The sequence below is a fragment of the Osmerus eperlanus genome, chromosome 12 (genome assembly GCF_963692335.1).
Source record: "Osmerus eperlanus chromosome 12, fOsmEpe2.1, whole genome shotgun sequence".
NCBI lineage: Eukaryota > Metazoa > Chordata > Actinopteri > Osmeriformes > Osmeridae > Osmerus > Osmerus eperlanus.
In genome coordinates this window covers 7,018,188-7,034,883 of record NC_085029.1, presented here as the reverse complement: position 1 = coordinate 7,034,883, position 16,696 = coordinate 7,018,188, and the positions used below count along the sequence as shown (strand labels likewise).

Genomic DNA, 16,696 nt, shown 5'->3' with positions numbered 1-16,696 from the left:
ATGGATAAACCAGAAATTTGTGATTTTTACCTCACAAAAGTGTCCAATAAGTAAAAATAATGGTGAAAATCGCCTTTTTGGGTTAAGGTGGCACTGTAACAAACATTGTAAAAAGTATTGCATGATAGAAGAAAGCATAAAATACTATGTGGGCCCTGAAGTACAAATCACACCCACTAACATGAGTGCATCCCCCAAATGAAAACACTCCCCCCAAATACGAGTCAGTCAACCCCCCCCCCCCCCCCCCCCAAATAGGATGACTTGCTCACCTCCCCCCAATACAAAGACACGCTCCCCCAAATGGGAAACGACATTATATTAACTCAAAAACACATTACACTACAAAACGGAAAGGGTTGGTACTACACTTCGTTACTGATTGGGTGCAGTAACTAACAAGAAATAAGAAATTGATCGACAGAAATACAAAATGCAATAGCCTGACAGAGTTACGTGCATCAGGACATTTGTTTGTCTATCGAAGCATGTAGCAAATAGTAGGCTACTTATGCAAAAGTATAAATTGCGTGTTAAACGTAAAAATCAACTTAACTTTTTCAAATCAACATGCAACCCTAAAATGGAACAGACTCTCAAAACTCCAAATGGCAAAAATACACAAAGGCCCAATACCAACTAACATAGTTCACCCTCTTTTATACTGTATCTGTGCCATGTGTGGATACTATAATTGAGTGTGCTTGCCTTATGATTCTCTCTCATATAGCTAGCTGGGAGATAGCTAGCTAAAACTAAAGACAGCTGCAGAAAGGCCACTGGCACAGGCCAGGGTGATAACATCGTATGTAGCTAGCTATGTTTCCAGGCTGTATTTTTGCCCTTCGTACTGGGTAGCTCTAGCAATCCCACACAGCAGTCGTTAGCTCAGCTGTACAAGTTTACTTTCCAGTCCAGTGGTCAGGTCTGAAGCTAGGAGCAAAAAGGAGCACAGCCACCGTCCAGGTGAGCAAAATGGTACACGCATAGGTACTAGAATGTGCTCTTCTGTAGCTGTAATCCTGCACTTTATGCAAAAGCGGTAGCAATCTTTACTTTAGAAGTCTACAATGAGAGCCAAGTAATTTGATATCCCAAAGCAATAAACTATACATCCAACATATTTGTTGTCATTTTATTTATTTATTCTTGAGAGTGTTTGTATTTTTTATTTTTTTCATTTAGGAGTACTTGTTAAAAGTTGGTAAGTGTGCCAGTGATCCAAATGACTGAGCAAAGGTGCAGACGTTTAACTTAAAGGGTTAGTTTAACTTTAACTAACCCTTGCTTCCATGGTGATGACAGAAAAGAGTACAGTCCCTGATGTTTATCACGATTGGTGTTACCGTAGATGGAAAGGCTGTCTTATCAGTGGAAATGAAAGGCCCTTTTTATTTTCTCGAAGAAGCCACAACGTTTTCGCAAGGAGCCCATTTCTGCCTTTTTCTCTTCCTTTTCTTTCTTCATTTCCGTTCTTTGCTCTTCTGCTAACCTTTGCATCTCTTTCCTTTCTAGATCTTTCATTTTGCGTCTCTCCTTCTCCAGCTTTGTTTTAATCTCCCTATTGCTTTTTTCTGCCTGCTCCAGCTGCTCCCTCTGTTTCTTCTCCATCTTCTCCTGTGCCAGCTTTTCTGCTTTCTTCTGCTTTTCTATGAACTCCTCTTTCATTGCTGCTTTTCCCCTTTCAGCCTTAACCACCTCCTCCATTTTCTTCAGTATCTCACTGTTTGACCTTTCCTCAACGGATGCATCCAGTACTTGCATCTTCCACAGTCCACTCTCTAATCCTTCATTCTCCTTCACTTCCACTTTACTTTCATCTCTGAGAATATTCTTTCCATAATCTACTTTCTCAGCCTATTAGAGCAGGGGAGAATAAATAAATACACATAGATAAACATTGATGGGAACAGCTATCACATATTTGATTCAAGTCAAAATAACTACTATTTAATGAGTTAAACTTTTATGATAAAATATTTTCAGGATTCATTTGGACATGTATATCAAACGTATTATACAAATGCTTGCTTTGTGCACTTTGAAAATACTACCATCAGTAGACTCACCTTAGCTTGTGCAGCAGACTGCAGGCACAGCAGGCTTTTTTGCTGTACGTCGCTTGCTTCACAAGCCAGGGGAAGCATTTCCACAAACAGAGAAGGGGGTTTGGTGGAGGTAAGGCCCAAGTATGTTGCATCTTTACCCAGTGGGAGGGGTGGGGGGCTTGGGGAGACTGGCTGATGGATGGGGGACATGGATGGAACTTTGATATCTGCTGTCTGTGTGGGAGACAAGGAAACTGTTAGTACTGAAATGGAATACCCAACACAGAACACTTTTCTGAAGTAAAGAAAAATGACATGCTGGCGAATAATCTTACCTCCTCAAGCAGTTCATCCAACATCTTCAACTCCTCCAAGATGGTAGGAGACTTAAGCACCTGTGTCTGAGGTGTCTTGGTCTCCTGCAGATCTTCAAGTTTCTTCTTGGAGGAGTTGAGCTCCTGCTCTTTCTGTCTCTGCTCTGCCTCCCACTGCACTCGCTCCTTCTGCATCCACTCTCTCCACCTCTCCTGCCTCTGCATGGCCTTCCCCTCTTCTACCTGCCTCTTCTCTGCCTCCCTTAGCTCTGCCAGCCTTTTTTGAGGCGGCTTCTGTAAGGTATTTTTTAGGTCTATCCACCTTTTAATTATAAACCTCTGTTCAGCATCCTTCTGTGCCTGCATCTTCCGGACCCATCTCTGTTCTGCAAGTATCTGTGGCCCGCTTTTTACGACCAGTTTCCGTTCTTCCTTTGTCTTAACTACATGCTTCTTTCCTGGAAACCCGCTCATGTTCTCTGTTCTGTTATTTGGAAAAGAAAGTGACTGCTGTGTACTTATCTTCCTATGCTAGTCATATACACACCAGCAGATACACAGAAATGACACATTGCTTTGTGACATCATAGAGTTACATTTGGGACAGACTTCTGACTCGTTTGGTGGACATTTCAATCTCCGACGTTTTTCTAACAGGCTATTTCATGTAAAAAAATTATTTAAAAAACACGGTGCATGTGCCTTTAATTAACATAAACCCGTCCTGAACTGCAAAAAAATTCCCTGAAACCATTTTAGACTGGACTTCTGAAAACGTTTATCTTTTATTTTTATTTTTTACTTTTCAGGATGAGTTGGTTATTAATAAACTATTATTCAAAGCAAAAGAACTGAGGCCAACAGACATAACGTTAAATAGTAATTTTCTGGTATTTTGTCGAAGTATTGCCGACATGCATCATTTTCTGGTTTTGTCACCTACTGAAGCTTGACAGAAAGGCTGACGCTAATTAGCAATAATCGGAAACCAAAATTCGCGAAACTTAGGTATAAGGTAGTAACGGAAAACGTCGCTGAATTATAATCAGAAATGTTGTCTGATAAGTACTTCTAATCAATAGAATAACGCAAATTACAACCAGAGATGGCGTTTATAGGCGCTATAGACAGTTTAAAACTGAGAAACCTACCGAAGGATCAAGGATGACTCTGACTTCTTCCTTAAATGCCATGTGTTTAGAATTAAAATTCAACATTGTGCTTGAAAACATATTAACTGTTAATCGAGTAGCCTAATACGAGAATAAGGCTATAGTATACAAATCGATAGTGTTATAAGGACCGTGTTTCATTATCAAACTCAATAAATTAACATAATCTACAGCATATCCAAGTGATTATTTTGGCAGGACGTTTAGGCTAGGCCTAGCATATTTGCTTATTTTTTTAGCACAACTCCTAAGAATCAGTGGCATAAACAACAAGAGCACATGAAAAAGGTAGGCTACTTACAGATTCAGGATAGCATTCTTCTGATCGTTGTAGAAATCTATAATAGTCCTGCACAAACATTCAACTGTACCCAAGCCAGGGGTCGGCAACCCGCGGCTCTAGAGCCGCATGCGGCTCTTTAGCGCCGCCCTAGTGGCTCCCTGGAGCTTTTTCAAAAATATGAAAATGGAAAAAGATGGTGTGAACATATTTTTTGTTTTAATTATTAAAACAGAAATGTTGAAAAAATATTTATTATACACATTTTTACAGCAAAATGTGTATGTGTATAATAAATATTTTATTTCAACATTTCTGTCAACGAAGATTTACGTCATAGCCTGCGACACACGTTTCTTTCAGCTCGGCGTAATGCCAGACAGGTGGCTGTTGCAAACAAACCGGCGGGTGTGTCATGGGCCATTGATCCCAAAGGGAAAAAGAGAAAGATAGCTGAGGAGAACAGAGGATTCAACAGTTTTTGGACCGAATCATTTGCTTTCATTGCCAAGGCGGAAGGATTGCCTGCATGTTTGCTTTGTAATGAGAAGTTGTCAAATAACAAAAAGAGTAACAGACATTTCCAGGGAAGGCATGCTACATTTGCAGCCGAGTACCCAGTTGGGAGTGAGAGAAAAAGTGCGATTGCATGAATGCTCATTATGTATTTGTAGCCTACTTATCATTTTGATAGTAATATAGCTAATATAGACCAATTATCACCCTACGTCACACCACTGTCAAGCATGCTCAACTGCGCATGTCGGCTGCAAAGGACGGACTTCTCCCAGGTATACACTTGGATCAGGTCATCATATATCTCTGGCCACTGGATTTCAGAGCTTGACATTAACTTTTTGAGGCACTTGTCCTTTGAACAAATACATTTACGTTTCATTTGTCCATGCACAAAAGTCACTTGACCCCCGATACCTTAACCCTCGTGCTGTCTTCGGGTCACATGACCCAAAGGTTCATAACGAACCATCGTTGTGTTTACCCAATTTTACCCAATACAAAAACAAATAAAAATAATTTTCTTTTAACCTTCGCAATGTGGGGGGTCTGAGACAGCCCACCGGTTAAAAGAAAATGCTTCACTTTGTTTTTGTATGCGGTAAAGTTGTCGCAATACAACGGTGGGTCACAATGACTGATGGGTCAGAATGACCCGAAGATAACACAAGGGTTAAATATCCTGACCGAGTGATAGGGCAAAACTAGCCTGGCTAACGGAGGTCACTTTCTCAGGCAAATGACGAATGAAACAGGCTCGGTTAAAGAAATCCGAGATGTTGGCTATCTTCAGCAGGCTCGTATCTACAAAAGGTAGTCCTCCCTGACGTTTTTACAGTAGAATGGAGTGAACGGGCAAAACTAGGCTGGCTCGGGCAAAACTAGCCTGGCTAACGAAGGTCGCTTTCTCAGGCAAATGATGAATGAAACAGGCTTGGTTAAAGAAATCCGAGATGCTGGCTATCTTCAGCAGGCTTGTATCTACAAAAGGCAGTCCTCCCTGACGTTTATAGTGGAGAATGGAGTGAAATACAACATTGTGCACACTGCCAGTGAGCGACCCGAGTCTGACTGAGGCTAACAACGTCAAAACAGTGTAACGGGGACGCAGTCTCACTCAGATTGCCAGTTTTACACAAATCACAAAAATAATCGGACCAGCTGGCTAAAAGCAGAATTCCCATATCTCTTTAAAGCTGCCCTGCTTGACTTTTAAGGTGTATAATTGACTGTAAAACTGTAAAATTATTAACTTTGTGACGTGAAGACATAGCTGCCGCATAAGATGCGGTCTACCGGGCGACATTCTCACTCAAATTTCAAGACTTTCGTAACCCAAATCAAAATTCTGATGTGACAGATCAATGGGGAATCGACTTTTCTCTTAAAGGCTGTCCTCGACCTTTTTGGTCTTTTTAACCCTTGTGTTATCTTCGGGTCGTTCTGACCCATCAGTCATTGTGACCCACCGTCGTATTGCGACAACTTTACCGCATACAAAAACAAAGTGAAGCATTTTCTTTTAACCGTTGGGCTGTCTCAGAGCCCCCACATTGCGAAGGTTAAAAGAAAATTATTTTTATTTGTTTTTGTATTGGGTAAAATTGGGTAAACACAACGATGGTTCGTTATGAACCTTTGGGTCATGTGACCCGAAGGCAGCACGAGGGTTAAATCGTACTATTTGTATAATCCGTGTACTTCTCTAACCATTATAAAGGCTATCCTTTCCCGGTTTTCTGCAGCCACATTGCGCGCGCATCCCGAATGTTTACAAACAAATAATTGGTCTATAGACACTTACAGCATGTGTTGCCTTCATTATAAGGCATATATAAGGCTTTTAATTTTTGCGGCTCCAGACAGATTTGTTTTTTGTTTTTTTGGTCCAATATGGCTCTTTCAACATTTTGGGTTGCCGACCCCTGACCCAAGCAATCTGCTATGATGATGTCATCATGGACAGCCCCCCCGCCCATTGTGACATCATCAAGCATAGGCAGGAGGAAGCATAGCTATATATATAATATCTATGGGAGGAAGGAACAGAAATCCTTCACACTGAAACTGGCAATTAATTGTGTTACAATACAATATCATAATTACCAATACTAGGCCTACTACTAATACCAAACAGTTTTTCCTAAATCTCTCAACAGTTAACACAGCGAACCTTTCAACCGGTATGATAACAGCTGATAGCCTGGCTCTGTCCTCCTACGTACTTCCGCTCAATTTTGATTTTGCTTCTGTACTAGGTCTGGGATTTTGGTGTATTAGTCGGTTTTCAGAAAAAAAAAAATTGTAGGTCCAATCAGTGAACAGAGGGAGTGGCTGAGAACGATGACGTTGATATCGTGTGCTCGTTTGAGTTGTAGTTCAGTAATGGCGGCGGAGAAAGATGCGAGCGAAGCTATTCGGTCTGTTGTGGCAACGCTGCCGAATATCCAAAAGTTAAAGCCGGAGCAAGAACTTCTTTGCTAAGTTTTGTTGGTGGCCATGATGTTGTGGCCCTCCTCCCCACGGGGTTCGGGAAAAGTTAGATTTTCCAGCTAAGGCAGCTAGTTCCGTTACAGTAGTGGTGAAGGAGTTGGCTAAGGCAAACGCTAGCGATTGGTTATGGCAGATCAGAGTGGCTCTGGGCAGATCCAATAGTTTTAAACTTAAACAGAGTACCCGCCTTCGAGGAAGTTAACGCTTGTCAATGGAGCGATCCCAGACCCTCTGTACAAATGAAATGTACGAGGGTTTGGTTAGGACCAGGCTAAACAGCTGATAGTAGTCACTATAAATGTTAGACATTGATGGTTATGGCCTCAAAATAGTTGATGTGTGTGTCTGTGCTTTACCCCTTGTGAACTTGGAGAGCCCCACCCTTATTCATTTAAATTAGAAAGCTGAATAAAAAAAAATACAAAGACAAAGAATAACAAACCAACTTCAGCTAGTATTGGGGTGGGACTGAAAGATTATTAAAACAATAAACCACCAGGGGTATCAAATGATGATCATGTCCTGTAGAGCAATCGATGCCATTCAATATAAGAACGATTGGAGTGGAGAGACGACCCTATAGTAATTTCGATCATAGACTGTATATAAATGGACGACGCGTTTCCACTTCCTCCCACTGTTCAAAGATGAAGCCAAAATATCCCGGATATGGGGGCTGCCATCTTGCGGTGGTGATGTAATTTGGAGCCAGAGTCTGCGCAGTAGTGATCGGGTGGTGGAGCCGCGGTATCGAGGTCCCACCCATAAACTCGCCCGACCCAATCGTGAGCACACACTAACACCTTTTTGTATTGTCAAATAACAAATTAAAAATAAACTGATCAGAAACATTAGCACTTGAATAGACATCAGCGTGATAAGAACTAACTAAAATGACAGAAACCATCTTTTGGAAAAAAATATTTGACTTGGACCCTCCATGTTGGACTTATGACCTGCACAGTATATTGCATTTTGAAGAGTAAATGAGCAGCAACGAATGTATGTTGTATGCTTTTTAATCTATGAAATCTTCGATAGTAAGTATGCATCCTTTATATATATACACAGACACATCAGTTGAAAAATGTAAGTACACTTATGAAAACTCTTTCTCCAAATGTTTGGACGTTTGATTAATAAGTTTGAAAGTGATATATTAAAACTATTTTTAGTATTTACTATTTACCCAGAAATGGTACCCTCTATAGTTTTACATAATATAATTAAAGCAGAAAGAATATCATTCAAGTTTATCAATATACAGAAACAATAGGCCTTTGTACATATACTGTACTTTTTCATTTTGCCCATTATAAATTACTTGGCATCTCCATTCTACGGTACTAAGAATACAAATAAAAAACATCATGCTAAGAAAACAAGACACTGTCAAAAGGCAACACAAATTCAGTGTTGTAAAAAAGTACACTACAGTACTTTCACTCCATTCTTGACAATCAGGCCACACGTTTGAATACACATTTTAATATCCCATTGGATATTTTCCCTCTGAATGCAGTAAGGAAATGTCTTTGCATGGCACATTACAAGGTTTACCTGTTCAGCTGGAATCAGGACTGATTCCAAGTTGACTGTTCACGGTTCACAGTTATGGGAGTACTTTGTATAAGTTGAGAGCAAATGTTTTGTTTAATGTGTTATATTTGCAGTGTGCATGAAAATTAATTACCACTGATCAAAAAAAAATACAATTGCTTTTTAGTTTATGATGGAGAGTGGATCTCAGTTTCAAGTATCTTAGCAATTGATAAAAATTAAATACCCCCACTGCAGCTTTTTGTGAGCCTGTGAGCAATTTCAGAAGGATAGTCACTGAAGAGTGTAATTATTATTATTTATTTATTTTTAATTCACATTTGTTATTCATCTTTTGATTCCTTTTTGTTCAATTTTGTCACAGGGGTTACATAGAACTGTGTTCTATTGTTGTGACTGGCTCCCTTGATAGAGGAACTTCTCTCAGTGGAGTTCCATCTGCATAAAGGTTAGATACATAAACGTTTAAAAGTGTACTGTTAAAGTTAATTGTGCGTTGAAGGCACCTTTTATTCAGATTCTTCTTGGTCTGTTGTTGACCAGGGCAAGCAGAAAACCCACCTGGAGAGGGCGCCAGTTATATAGTATTACTGAATGCTGAAGCAGAAAGGTTTATTGAATTGTCTGAGCAGCTTTAAAATAGCTAAATTAATAATATTTTATCTGCGTTACGTAGGCTACTTGTTTGAGAGTGGTGCTATGAAAGTATTGCATGGGCCTGGTGCAGACTCTCAAGTTCTAACTATATTGAATTCATGTGAAGGTTATTTGAGGTTTAACTTTGTTGATTTTACAAGTGTTGATTAGGATACTACCATTTCTTTTTCCGGTATTATCAACCTAAATGAATACACTGACTAATAAAGTAAATTGTTAAAACTCAAACTTGGAACATTTCATTTTTTACTGTGGCACAGCAGATTAACCCATTAATGAGTAGCGTCACAAATATGTGACTGTTTGAATGTGGGTCCCACAGCGTAACATCACAAGTGATTCGAATATTCCAATAGAATATTTTCTGATAGACAAAAACTATGCAACAAATGCTTTAGTATGGTTTTAAAATGTACTAATTAGAAGGCTAACAAGTAACACTAGCATATTAGTAGCATTGCTACGAGTGTAATGCTAGGTAACTTTGCCCGGCACGTGCCCCAGTAAAAAGGGTCTAGTGATGCCTGGACTCCTGGAACCCTGGTGTCAAGGGTTTCAAGTGTGAATGCACAGCAATTTGACTACACAGAAGACAATACACTTAAATGCAAAACATATCAGAATCAGAATGGGTTTATGACTGATGATGAAGATTTAAGCAATTTATTACAAAACCTTGTTGGATGATGACCCTACAAATACACAGTATGAATAGAAGCGCAAAATAAGCAGGAGGCTTATTTTTTCAGAAATGTCAACATGCATAGTGATTGATTATAATTGTACCTCCCACCATACACAAGATCATTGTATCATGATAATACAATAACACCCAATCAACATTACCACCTGAATCACATTCCATCTCAGTCCTTTTTTCTCTTGCACGCCACAAGGAAAACCAAGACTATCATGAGACTGATGGGAGCGAGGGTCAGAACAAGTACAACTCCTTTTGGTTCCTCCAGGGTAAGCTCTTCCTCGGTATAACAATCATGGAAGTACTGGGTGTGGGTCTTGAAGAACAATTCTTGGATTCCATTGTTTGGGTAACGGCAGCCAACATAAGAAGCCATCGCCTCCAAACATACACTCAAGTCGTTGTATGGTCTGGGAATCAATCAAAGAAGACATTGGGAATTGTGGATATTCAGGAGTGGTTGATTTCAGGGTGAATCATTTCATTATTTATTCAATGTTTTTATTTTATGTTTTACAGTTAGTCATTTATTTTACAGTCACCTATAACAAGGTGAGATGAGATAGGTTGTCATACCACTTTATTTTTTTTCATTAGATTAAAGGTTATGTGAATCCTCTATGTAACATATTTATGACTGATTACTTAAATCAGTCAACCTTTGGTCCACCTTACTTAGTTCAATGAACTATCCAAAGGTGTTGTTTCTGTCAACAGGATGTGGTCTAACCACTGTAAGGGTCAAAACGTGTTGATATAATGTAAAAACCAACTGTACTAAAGGCAAGAAGTGAATTAGTTTCATTTTTCTAGCTGGATTAAACGTACAGTAGCTGTCAGATATACATGATCCTAATAGGATTAATAAGGAATTCGGGTAACAAGTTAAAAATAGATAACTCAGTTTCAGATACATTTGTAGATTGGTTCCTTTGGTGGCATATGCACGGAGGTGGCAGTAAAATGGATGACAGAAAACATTACTGATATGACAGTCTGCTGTCATATTATGAGTCATACAACACTGGGTGTGGAGGATAAGCACGCATAGAAACAGTGTTGTTGTAAATTTCAACCGTCTCTATGCAGCTTCACACAATTAATCAAACGGACCTAAGGTCACGAAAAATATAAAATGCTGACCTGACAGACGCGACACACAAAAGCGGCAGTAAAATCTTCCCTAAGAAGAAATTCGATTTCCAGTCTCAAGCATTGAGTGCAAATACAAGTGCTCACCTGATAACCTTTCCCCAGTCACACCACGTTTCTTTGTCCATGGTCATCATAATCTCGTCAAATGGCCAAGAACAATACTCATCAGCCACTTTCTCCAAGAGTGTCTCGTTGCACTGGGAAAAGTCATGGTGCTCCTGCTCAACCTGAAAGCTCTCTGAAAGTAAAAGTTGCTCACCACACATCCGTATATCTAGTCTGCCTAATACAACACACACTAGACAGAGACTATAATCTATTTTCTAAACTAGAACAAGCTATCAAAAAAACTAATTATTAACTGTTATACACTGTCAATTACCCATAATCTCATTATTGTTGTGCCAATATGTTACTTTAAGTCTTAAGTAACAATAGAAAACAACAAAATAGGTCTTACCATCTTCTTCTGTTATAACATTTGCTGATATATTGGTTGGCAGTTCCATTTCACCTAGAAGTTTAAATAGATTTAGTTAGTATTAGTAGTGTTAGAAAAAGTTTGTGAAAATCCTAATCTCTGATTTCTATCTTCCAGAGCATTTCTGTAACATTTCCACAGTGAGCAATCAATACATGAACATATCCCCCTTAAAAGGGGAACCTTCAACGCTCCGGAAATTCAAAAACAAAATTACATTTTCAAAAAAGAACAGCAAATAAACGTATACACATACCTAGAACCAGAGCTGGGAAAAGTAGGAAGAGGATCATTTTGAAGAAAGTCTTTGGTGCTAGAATAAACTAAAAGTGGCCAGTTATGAATGCTTGTTATAGGTGTCAGTAGGTCTCCTTATGCACTGAGAGGGAAGTGCATTGAGCAAGCGCAACCCAGCTTTTCCTGTCACTGTTGAAAGACAAATCCCAATATGTGTGTGTGCGTGTTTGTGTGTGTGGTGGTGTGTGTGTGTGTGGGGGGGGATACAGAATGTTATTCAATGTACAGAAAATCATCATAAAAAATGACCATTTGGGAGGTGATCATACACACATTTGACTGGGATTCAAAACACACAAAGAAGAAGTAAATGAATGAGGGTTTTAATGCTATATATATTTTAACTAACCAATTACCTATACAGAACAGTATGCTGGCAATGAAAACACAGTGTTATGGTAGCTCCTCTCATCGTACTTTGAATAAGTATATACAACACAAGTGCCATAGGGAGAGATTCATGAGGACCAGTTCAATAACATTATACAGATGCAGGAAAAGTACAAAATGTTGTTTAAATGTTAAAATAATGCACAAATACTCAAATCACATAAATATTGAATATTGTAAACCTACTGTATACGGTCAATGCCTGTGACTGAGTGTTTCTGAGTGCCGGTGTTTTGGGCCCATTAAGAGGTCCACGCTGCAAGAGGAAGTTTCCTGCCTTCGGCTCTTGAGGTATTTCCCTTCCAATTGTCCTAATGACAACATGCCACACTCTGTAAACAGAAAGCTAGACTAACTTGAAAGACTGGCAATATTTTATAAGCTAATTCCTCAGCAGTCAATTATACAGATACAATTGTTGTAGGTTTATGGGATTGTACTCCCGCGGTCTAGATTAGTAGTCAAAGCCCCTAATAATAAACATTACACGATAGAGTAAAAACAAGACTGACTGTGAGTATTTGCATCCTCACATTTATACTATTTATATTTTATACACATGTATACATTTATACACACTCCTCACTACTTGGAACCCTTTAACGCATTTATAAGATCATAAATATATATATTTATATAAATACAGTATATAAAGTGTATGCCTTCTGATGGATATTCATTTGTTCATGTTTAGAAAAAAAAAAAAAGTTAAAGCAAGTCCACGCTTCCTATTCCCCATAGCCCTAAATGCTCAGGATGTCAGGGCCTTTCAGTAGAGACTATCTACACATCTGTCTGGGGAGGCAGGAAACTCAGCACTGCTTTGGTATCCAGGGACTGCTGGTAAATGTTTTAAGACATTGTGCTCTGAATTGACTTGCATGGCCACCGAATGTCATATTCTTATTCTGTGTTCTGAAATGAATTCTTATGTAAGTATTTAATGTGTTATATTGTTTCACAGAGGGGGTTAAAGTGTCTTAACATTTCTCCAAGGGACGTAGAAAGGTCAAAAGGTTCTCTCGCCATGAACTCTTACCATGCAACACCAATAACCCAAGTTCACAGACACTCCCATTTACCACATGCACAGTTGTGACTATTTTTTGTACCTAGGCTTTACCCAACCAACTATTAATGTAAATCAAAGAATGATCATGTTGTCAGATTGCCACTGAAGACAATTCCTAACCAACAATATCAGTACCCCTGATTGGGATCATACTTGATTGATCATTTATTAATTAGAATGCCAGCAAAGCTCAATAACTTATATATGGTAAGTAACATCAAGCCAGTTTATAACAGTCAAAAAGAAAACTTGAACTCCACTAACATTCAGGAGCCTCTAAAGAAACAGCAACATCTAGTGTTGGGGTAGTAACAGTGACTGAGGACGTCAAAGGGCAGACATGATATCCTTTTACCATTCAAACGTTCTAAATAAAATTGCACATAAAACAGAATATGTAAAATATAGCTGTTTATCACTATTAACAACATACATTACATACATTTGTTGTGAAATGCATTAACAAGAGCAAAGCCTTTCAAATGAGCAATGCTGCAAAGGGCTTCACAAATGCCCTTAGATGTCAACAATTGACTTCCAATCTAAATCCTCAATGAAGATTAAAAGTATCAACTCTTCCAGAGATGGTTCATAAGGGACAAGATGTCATCCATGTGAACGAGACCATGAATACAATTCTGGGGTCATCACCGTAAAGATATCCGTTCATAATGTTTAGCTTAAAAAGGCAGAAGGAAAAAGATGAAGAACAAAATGTCAACGTAAATAGGGTTCATAATCTTTATAAATGTACATGAATTCAAATTCTTATATCATTGATTAGCATTTATAACCACTGATTACAAAAACAAACTGAAAAGTATTGTTGCTCAAGGTATTTTTGTCTTAAACTTCTTGAATAGCATGAAAATTCTATTTTGATGTAAAGTAACTATGCTTTAAGATATAGAGTAGACATAGAAGTGGCATCTACTCTATGTGAAGACAAAGACCTCCTTGGCTAATATTTACCCCAAATCACACCACAAATGATAAAAGCTTAAAATAAATTATTTAACATAAACAACAAAAATTGGTCCTTGAGACACCAGAAGGCCCGGAGATTCAATCTGAACACGGATGATCCCTGAGAAGATGTCCATCCTTCAGTAGGAGAAAAAAATCATTTTATGCAAAGTAAAAAGCCTGCGTGGGTGGTGTGCATAACAGTGTGGGACCCACGAGAATACCGTGTGACAGTAAAAGGGGAAATAGCCTATTTCTTAATATTAGAACTAACATAGAAATTTAGCTAAACAAAAGAACTGCGATCACAACTGAGATTTCAACGTGTGAACAATCTCGAGAAGACATTGGGAAGAAGGTAAGACTTTAGACAAATCTTTTCACCATCAGCCACTCGAAAAAACTAATTCATAGGACCTCTAGCCATGACTTAAATATACATTTTGTTGAGAGATAAAAAAATAAAAAAATATATATATATATATATATATATATTGTTAGACAAATATAAATGACCCAAAACGATGTTCGTAATGCTATTTATTGTTCCCGGTAAGCAAATTCATCATACTTAAAACATTGTGTTCGATCAATATACCAGCCAATTTTTGTTGTTGTTGTAAGATAATCTTTTTGAGTTATGATAACAGCTGTCATTTTGGGTCATTTATATTTGTAGCTGTAAGAACACACAATCTCACACAAAGTCAATTTAAGATGACTGTATTGTCATCTTAAATTAAGGCTTATAAGCCTTAATTTAAGATGACAATACAGTCATATAGCCTACTCACGTGCTCAGGTGATCGAAGGCCAACAGGTTGCTTTTAATTGTTTATAAACCTCCCTTCTTTATCTTCAACTAGTTTTAAATACAAAGAAAACGAAATTCATGATGTTCACAAGGGCTCGCTCACAGCGCCTGGACCATGTTCATATTTTGACCTTAAAGGTAGCAGCCATAGAAAAGGTCTCATTCTAAAAATATCTTTTAGTTATGGTTTTATAAAATCTTATGAAGTGCATTTTGAAAAGCTTACAATGTAACTTAAACTAAAACACGTTTTTTTCTTTGGCAACAAACAATACTTTTCTTTTGAGCCTTGAAAGAAACTTGTTCAAGCTACTTTCTTGTCTGTAACTGATTATGGTGACATAATGTGTATGCATGCTGCCTTCTCTCTGCTAAAGAAGCTAGACAGTGTTTACCATGCTTCTCTGCACTTCATCACTAATGCCAAATGGCTTACTCACCTCTCTGTGCTATATCAAATAGAAGGATGGACCTCTCTGGAAACGCCCACGGAGGAAATCATGTACATCTTTATCTATACGGCCATCCTAGGGAAGCTTCCCCTTTGTAGACTACTTTGTTTTGCCTCTAGTAGTTACCATGCCCAGTCCACTAGAGGGTTACTTCTAAAACCTCTGAACTCAAGACAGCTTTCTCTCATTGTGCACCTCTGGCATGGAATGGACCTCACGCACTTAGATACTTTGGTCTTGCTTGGTGAATTAAAATCTTTGTTACGAACTCCTTGCAGGAATAGTGTTGCTGTTTTCTGTAGACCTTCCACTGGAAACTACTGGTTCTGTGGAATGTTGTGTTCTGATTGTTGTGCACTTTTATTACCACGTAGATTACTCTAGGTTTATTTGTGTTTTATGTGATGTATTGACATTATTGTTGCTGTTGTCTTGACCAGGTCTCCCTTGTAAAATAGATTTCGCATCTCAATGGGACTTCCTGGTTAAATAAAGCCCCTGAGGTATAAGATGACACAGCTCCAAAGATCTTGACAATGAATTGAACCTATGTCTTGCGCTTACCTAGTTTCTATTAGGTCATTCGTAAGCAGAGCATGACATCAATTGTACTGAATTATAGTAAGTGTGGAAACATTTACAACATGCAGTACCATCTGAAAGACTCAATAAGTAAATAACCACTTGACAAATGCCATTTAAATGGTTTTCTAAATGCTTATCAACAATTTTTAAATAGTTAAGGAAGACCTATTATTTCTGGTTTAACACCAACGAATACAGCAATATATGATTACTTTAAAACATTTCCTGTATATAATTGGTATTCTTTCCCCTTTCGTAGTCATTATATGCTCATGATTTAGGACTGCAAGGCTTCATCAATATGTGTCTGTACTGTATGTATCAGGTTTCCACACTGGATTGCTGCTGTAGCAATATAGCATATAAAGATTCTAAAATGTATAAGATTGGCAGTTTATTCACAGAACTAACTTGTCAAAAGAATGGTCAAACCATATCAGACCCAGACAACACAGATGGGACAGATGTGTGAACACACTCAAACTGGTTGGTTTCCCAAGGGTTTCAAACAGTTCTAGTACATATTCTCATGCCTCAGCTATTAGGTTTTCTGTGGTTAGACAGTTTCTTATTTTGAAAGCTAAACATGCCACTGCCTATAATGAGGGCAGGTTTCGGTCTTGCTCAGTGCAGAGTTGAATTTGGGGAAGCTTATGTTGCATTATTGGATGAACCTGTCTGCCCTATTGTGTTGCAAGGTGTAAATGTGTTCCAGACCAACCTAATCAAATGTATTGATCAACT

The 16,696-nt window shown here is 38.4% G+C and overlaps 2 protein-coding genes across 3 annotated transcripts; both read right to left on the bottom strand.

Moving 5' to 3' along the window:
• Positions 1 to 508: 508 nt before the first annotated feature.
• On the bottom strand, positions 509 to 2,993 carry LOC134031453 (calponin homology domain-containing protein DDB_G0272472-like). The gene is made up of 3 exons (XM_062475075.1): positions 2,384 to 2,993; positions 2,070 to 2,282; positions 509 to 1,857 (listed from the first exon to the last, which is right to left on the bottom strand). Exons 1-3 carry the CDS (start codon positions 2,834 to 2,836, stop codon positions 1,369 to 1,371), a joined length of 1,155 nt encoding a protein of 384 aa, XP_062331059.1. The 5' UTR covers positions 2,837 to 2,993; the 3' UTR covers positions 509 to 1,368.
• Positions 2,994 to 9,681: 6,688 nt separating this feature from the next.
• LOC134031819 (receptor activity-modifying protein 1-like) lies at positions 9,682 to 12,383 on the bottom strand. Of its 2 annotated transcripts, XM_062475544.1 has the most exons (5): positions 12,250 to 12,383; positions 11,633 to 11,802; positions 11,356 to 11,409; positions 10,980 to 11,133; positions 9,682 to 10,150 (listed from the first exon to the last, which is right to left on the bottom strand). In XM_062475544.1, exons 2-5 carry the CDS (start codon positions 11,667 to 11,669, stop codon positions 9,907 to 9,909), a joined length of 489 nt encoding a protein of 162 aa, XP_062331528.1. In that variant the 5' UTR covers positions 11,670 to 11,802; positions 12,250 to 12,383; the 3' UTR covers positions 9,682 to 9,906. The 2 variants fall into 2 exon arrangements, with proteins under 2 accessions (XP_062331528.1, XP_062331529.1); XM_062475545.1 differs by lacking the exon at positions 12,250 to 12,383 and having other exon boundaries at positions 11,633 to 11,807.
• Between the last annotated feature and the right edge of the window lie 4,313 nt (positions 12,384 to 16,696).

Coding starts and splice junctions, on each gene's coding strand:
- LOC134031819 (XM_062475544.1), bottom strand. CDS start 11,669: ATGATCCTCTTCCTACTTTTCCCAGCTCTGGTTCTAG. Junction 11,134..11,355: donor TGTTATAACAGAAGAAGATG/GTAAGACCTATT, acceptor TTTTACTTTCAG/AGAGCTTTCAGGTTGAGCAG. Junction 10,151..10,979: donor GACTGGGGAAAGGTTATCAG/GTGAGCACTTGT, acceptor ATTGATTCCCAG/ACCATACAACGACTTGAGTG.
- LOC134031453 (XM_062475075.1), bottom strand. CDS start 2,836: ATGAGCGGGTTTCCAGGAAAGAAGCATGTAGTTAAGACAAAGGAAGAA. Junction 2,283..2,383: donor TGGATGAACTGCTTGAGGAG/GTAAGATTATTC, acceptor TCTCCCACACAG/ACAGCAGATATCAAAGTTCC. Junction 1,858..2,069: donor AGTCTGCTGCACAAGCTAAG/GTGAGTCTACTG, acceptor CTGCTCTAATAG/GCTGAGAAAGTAGATTATGG.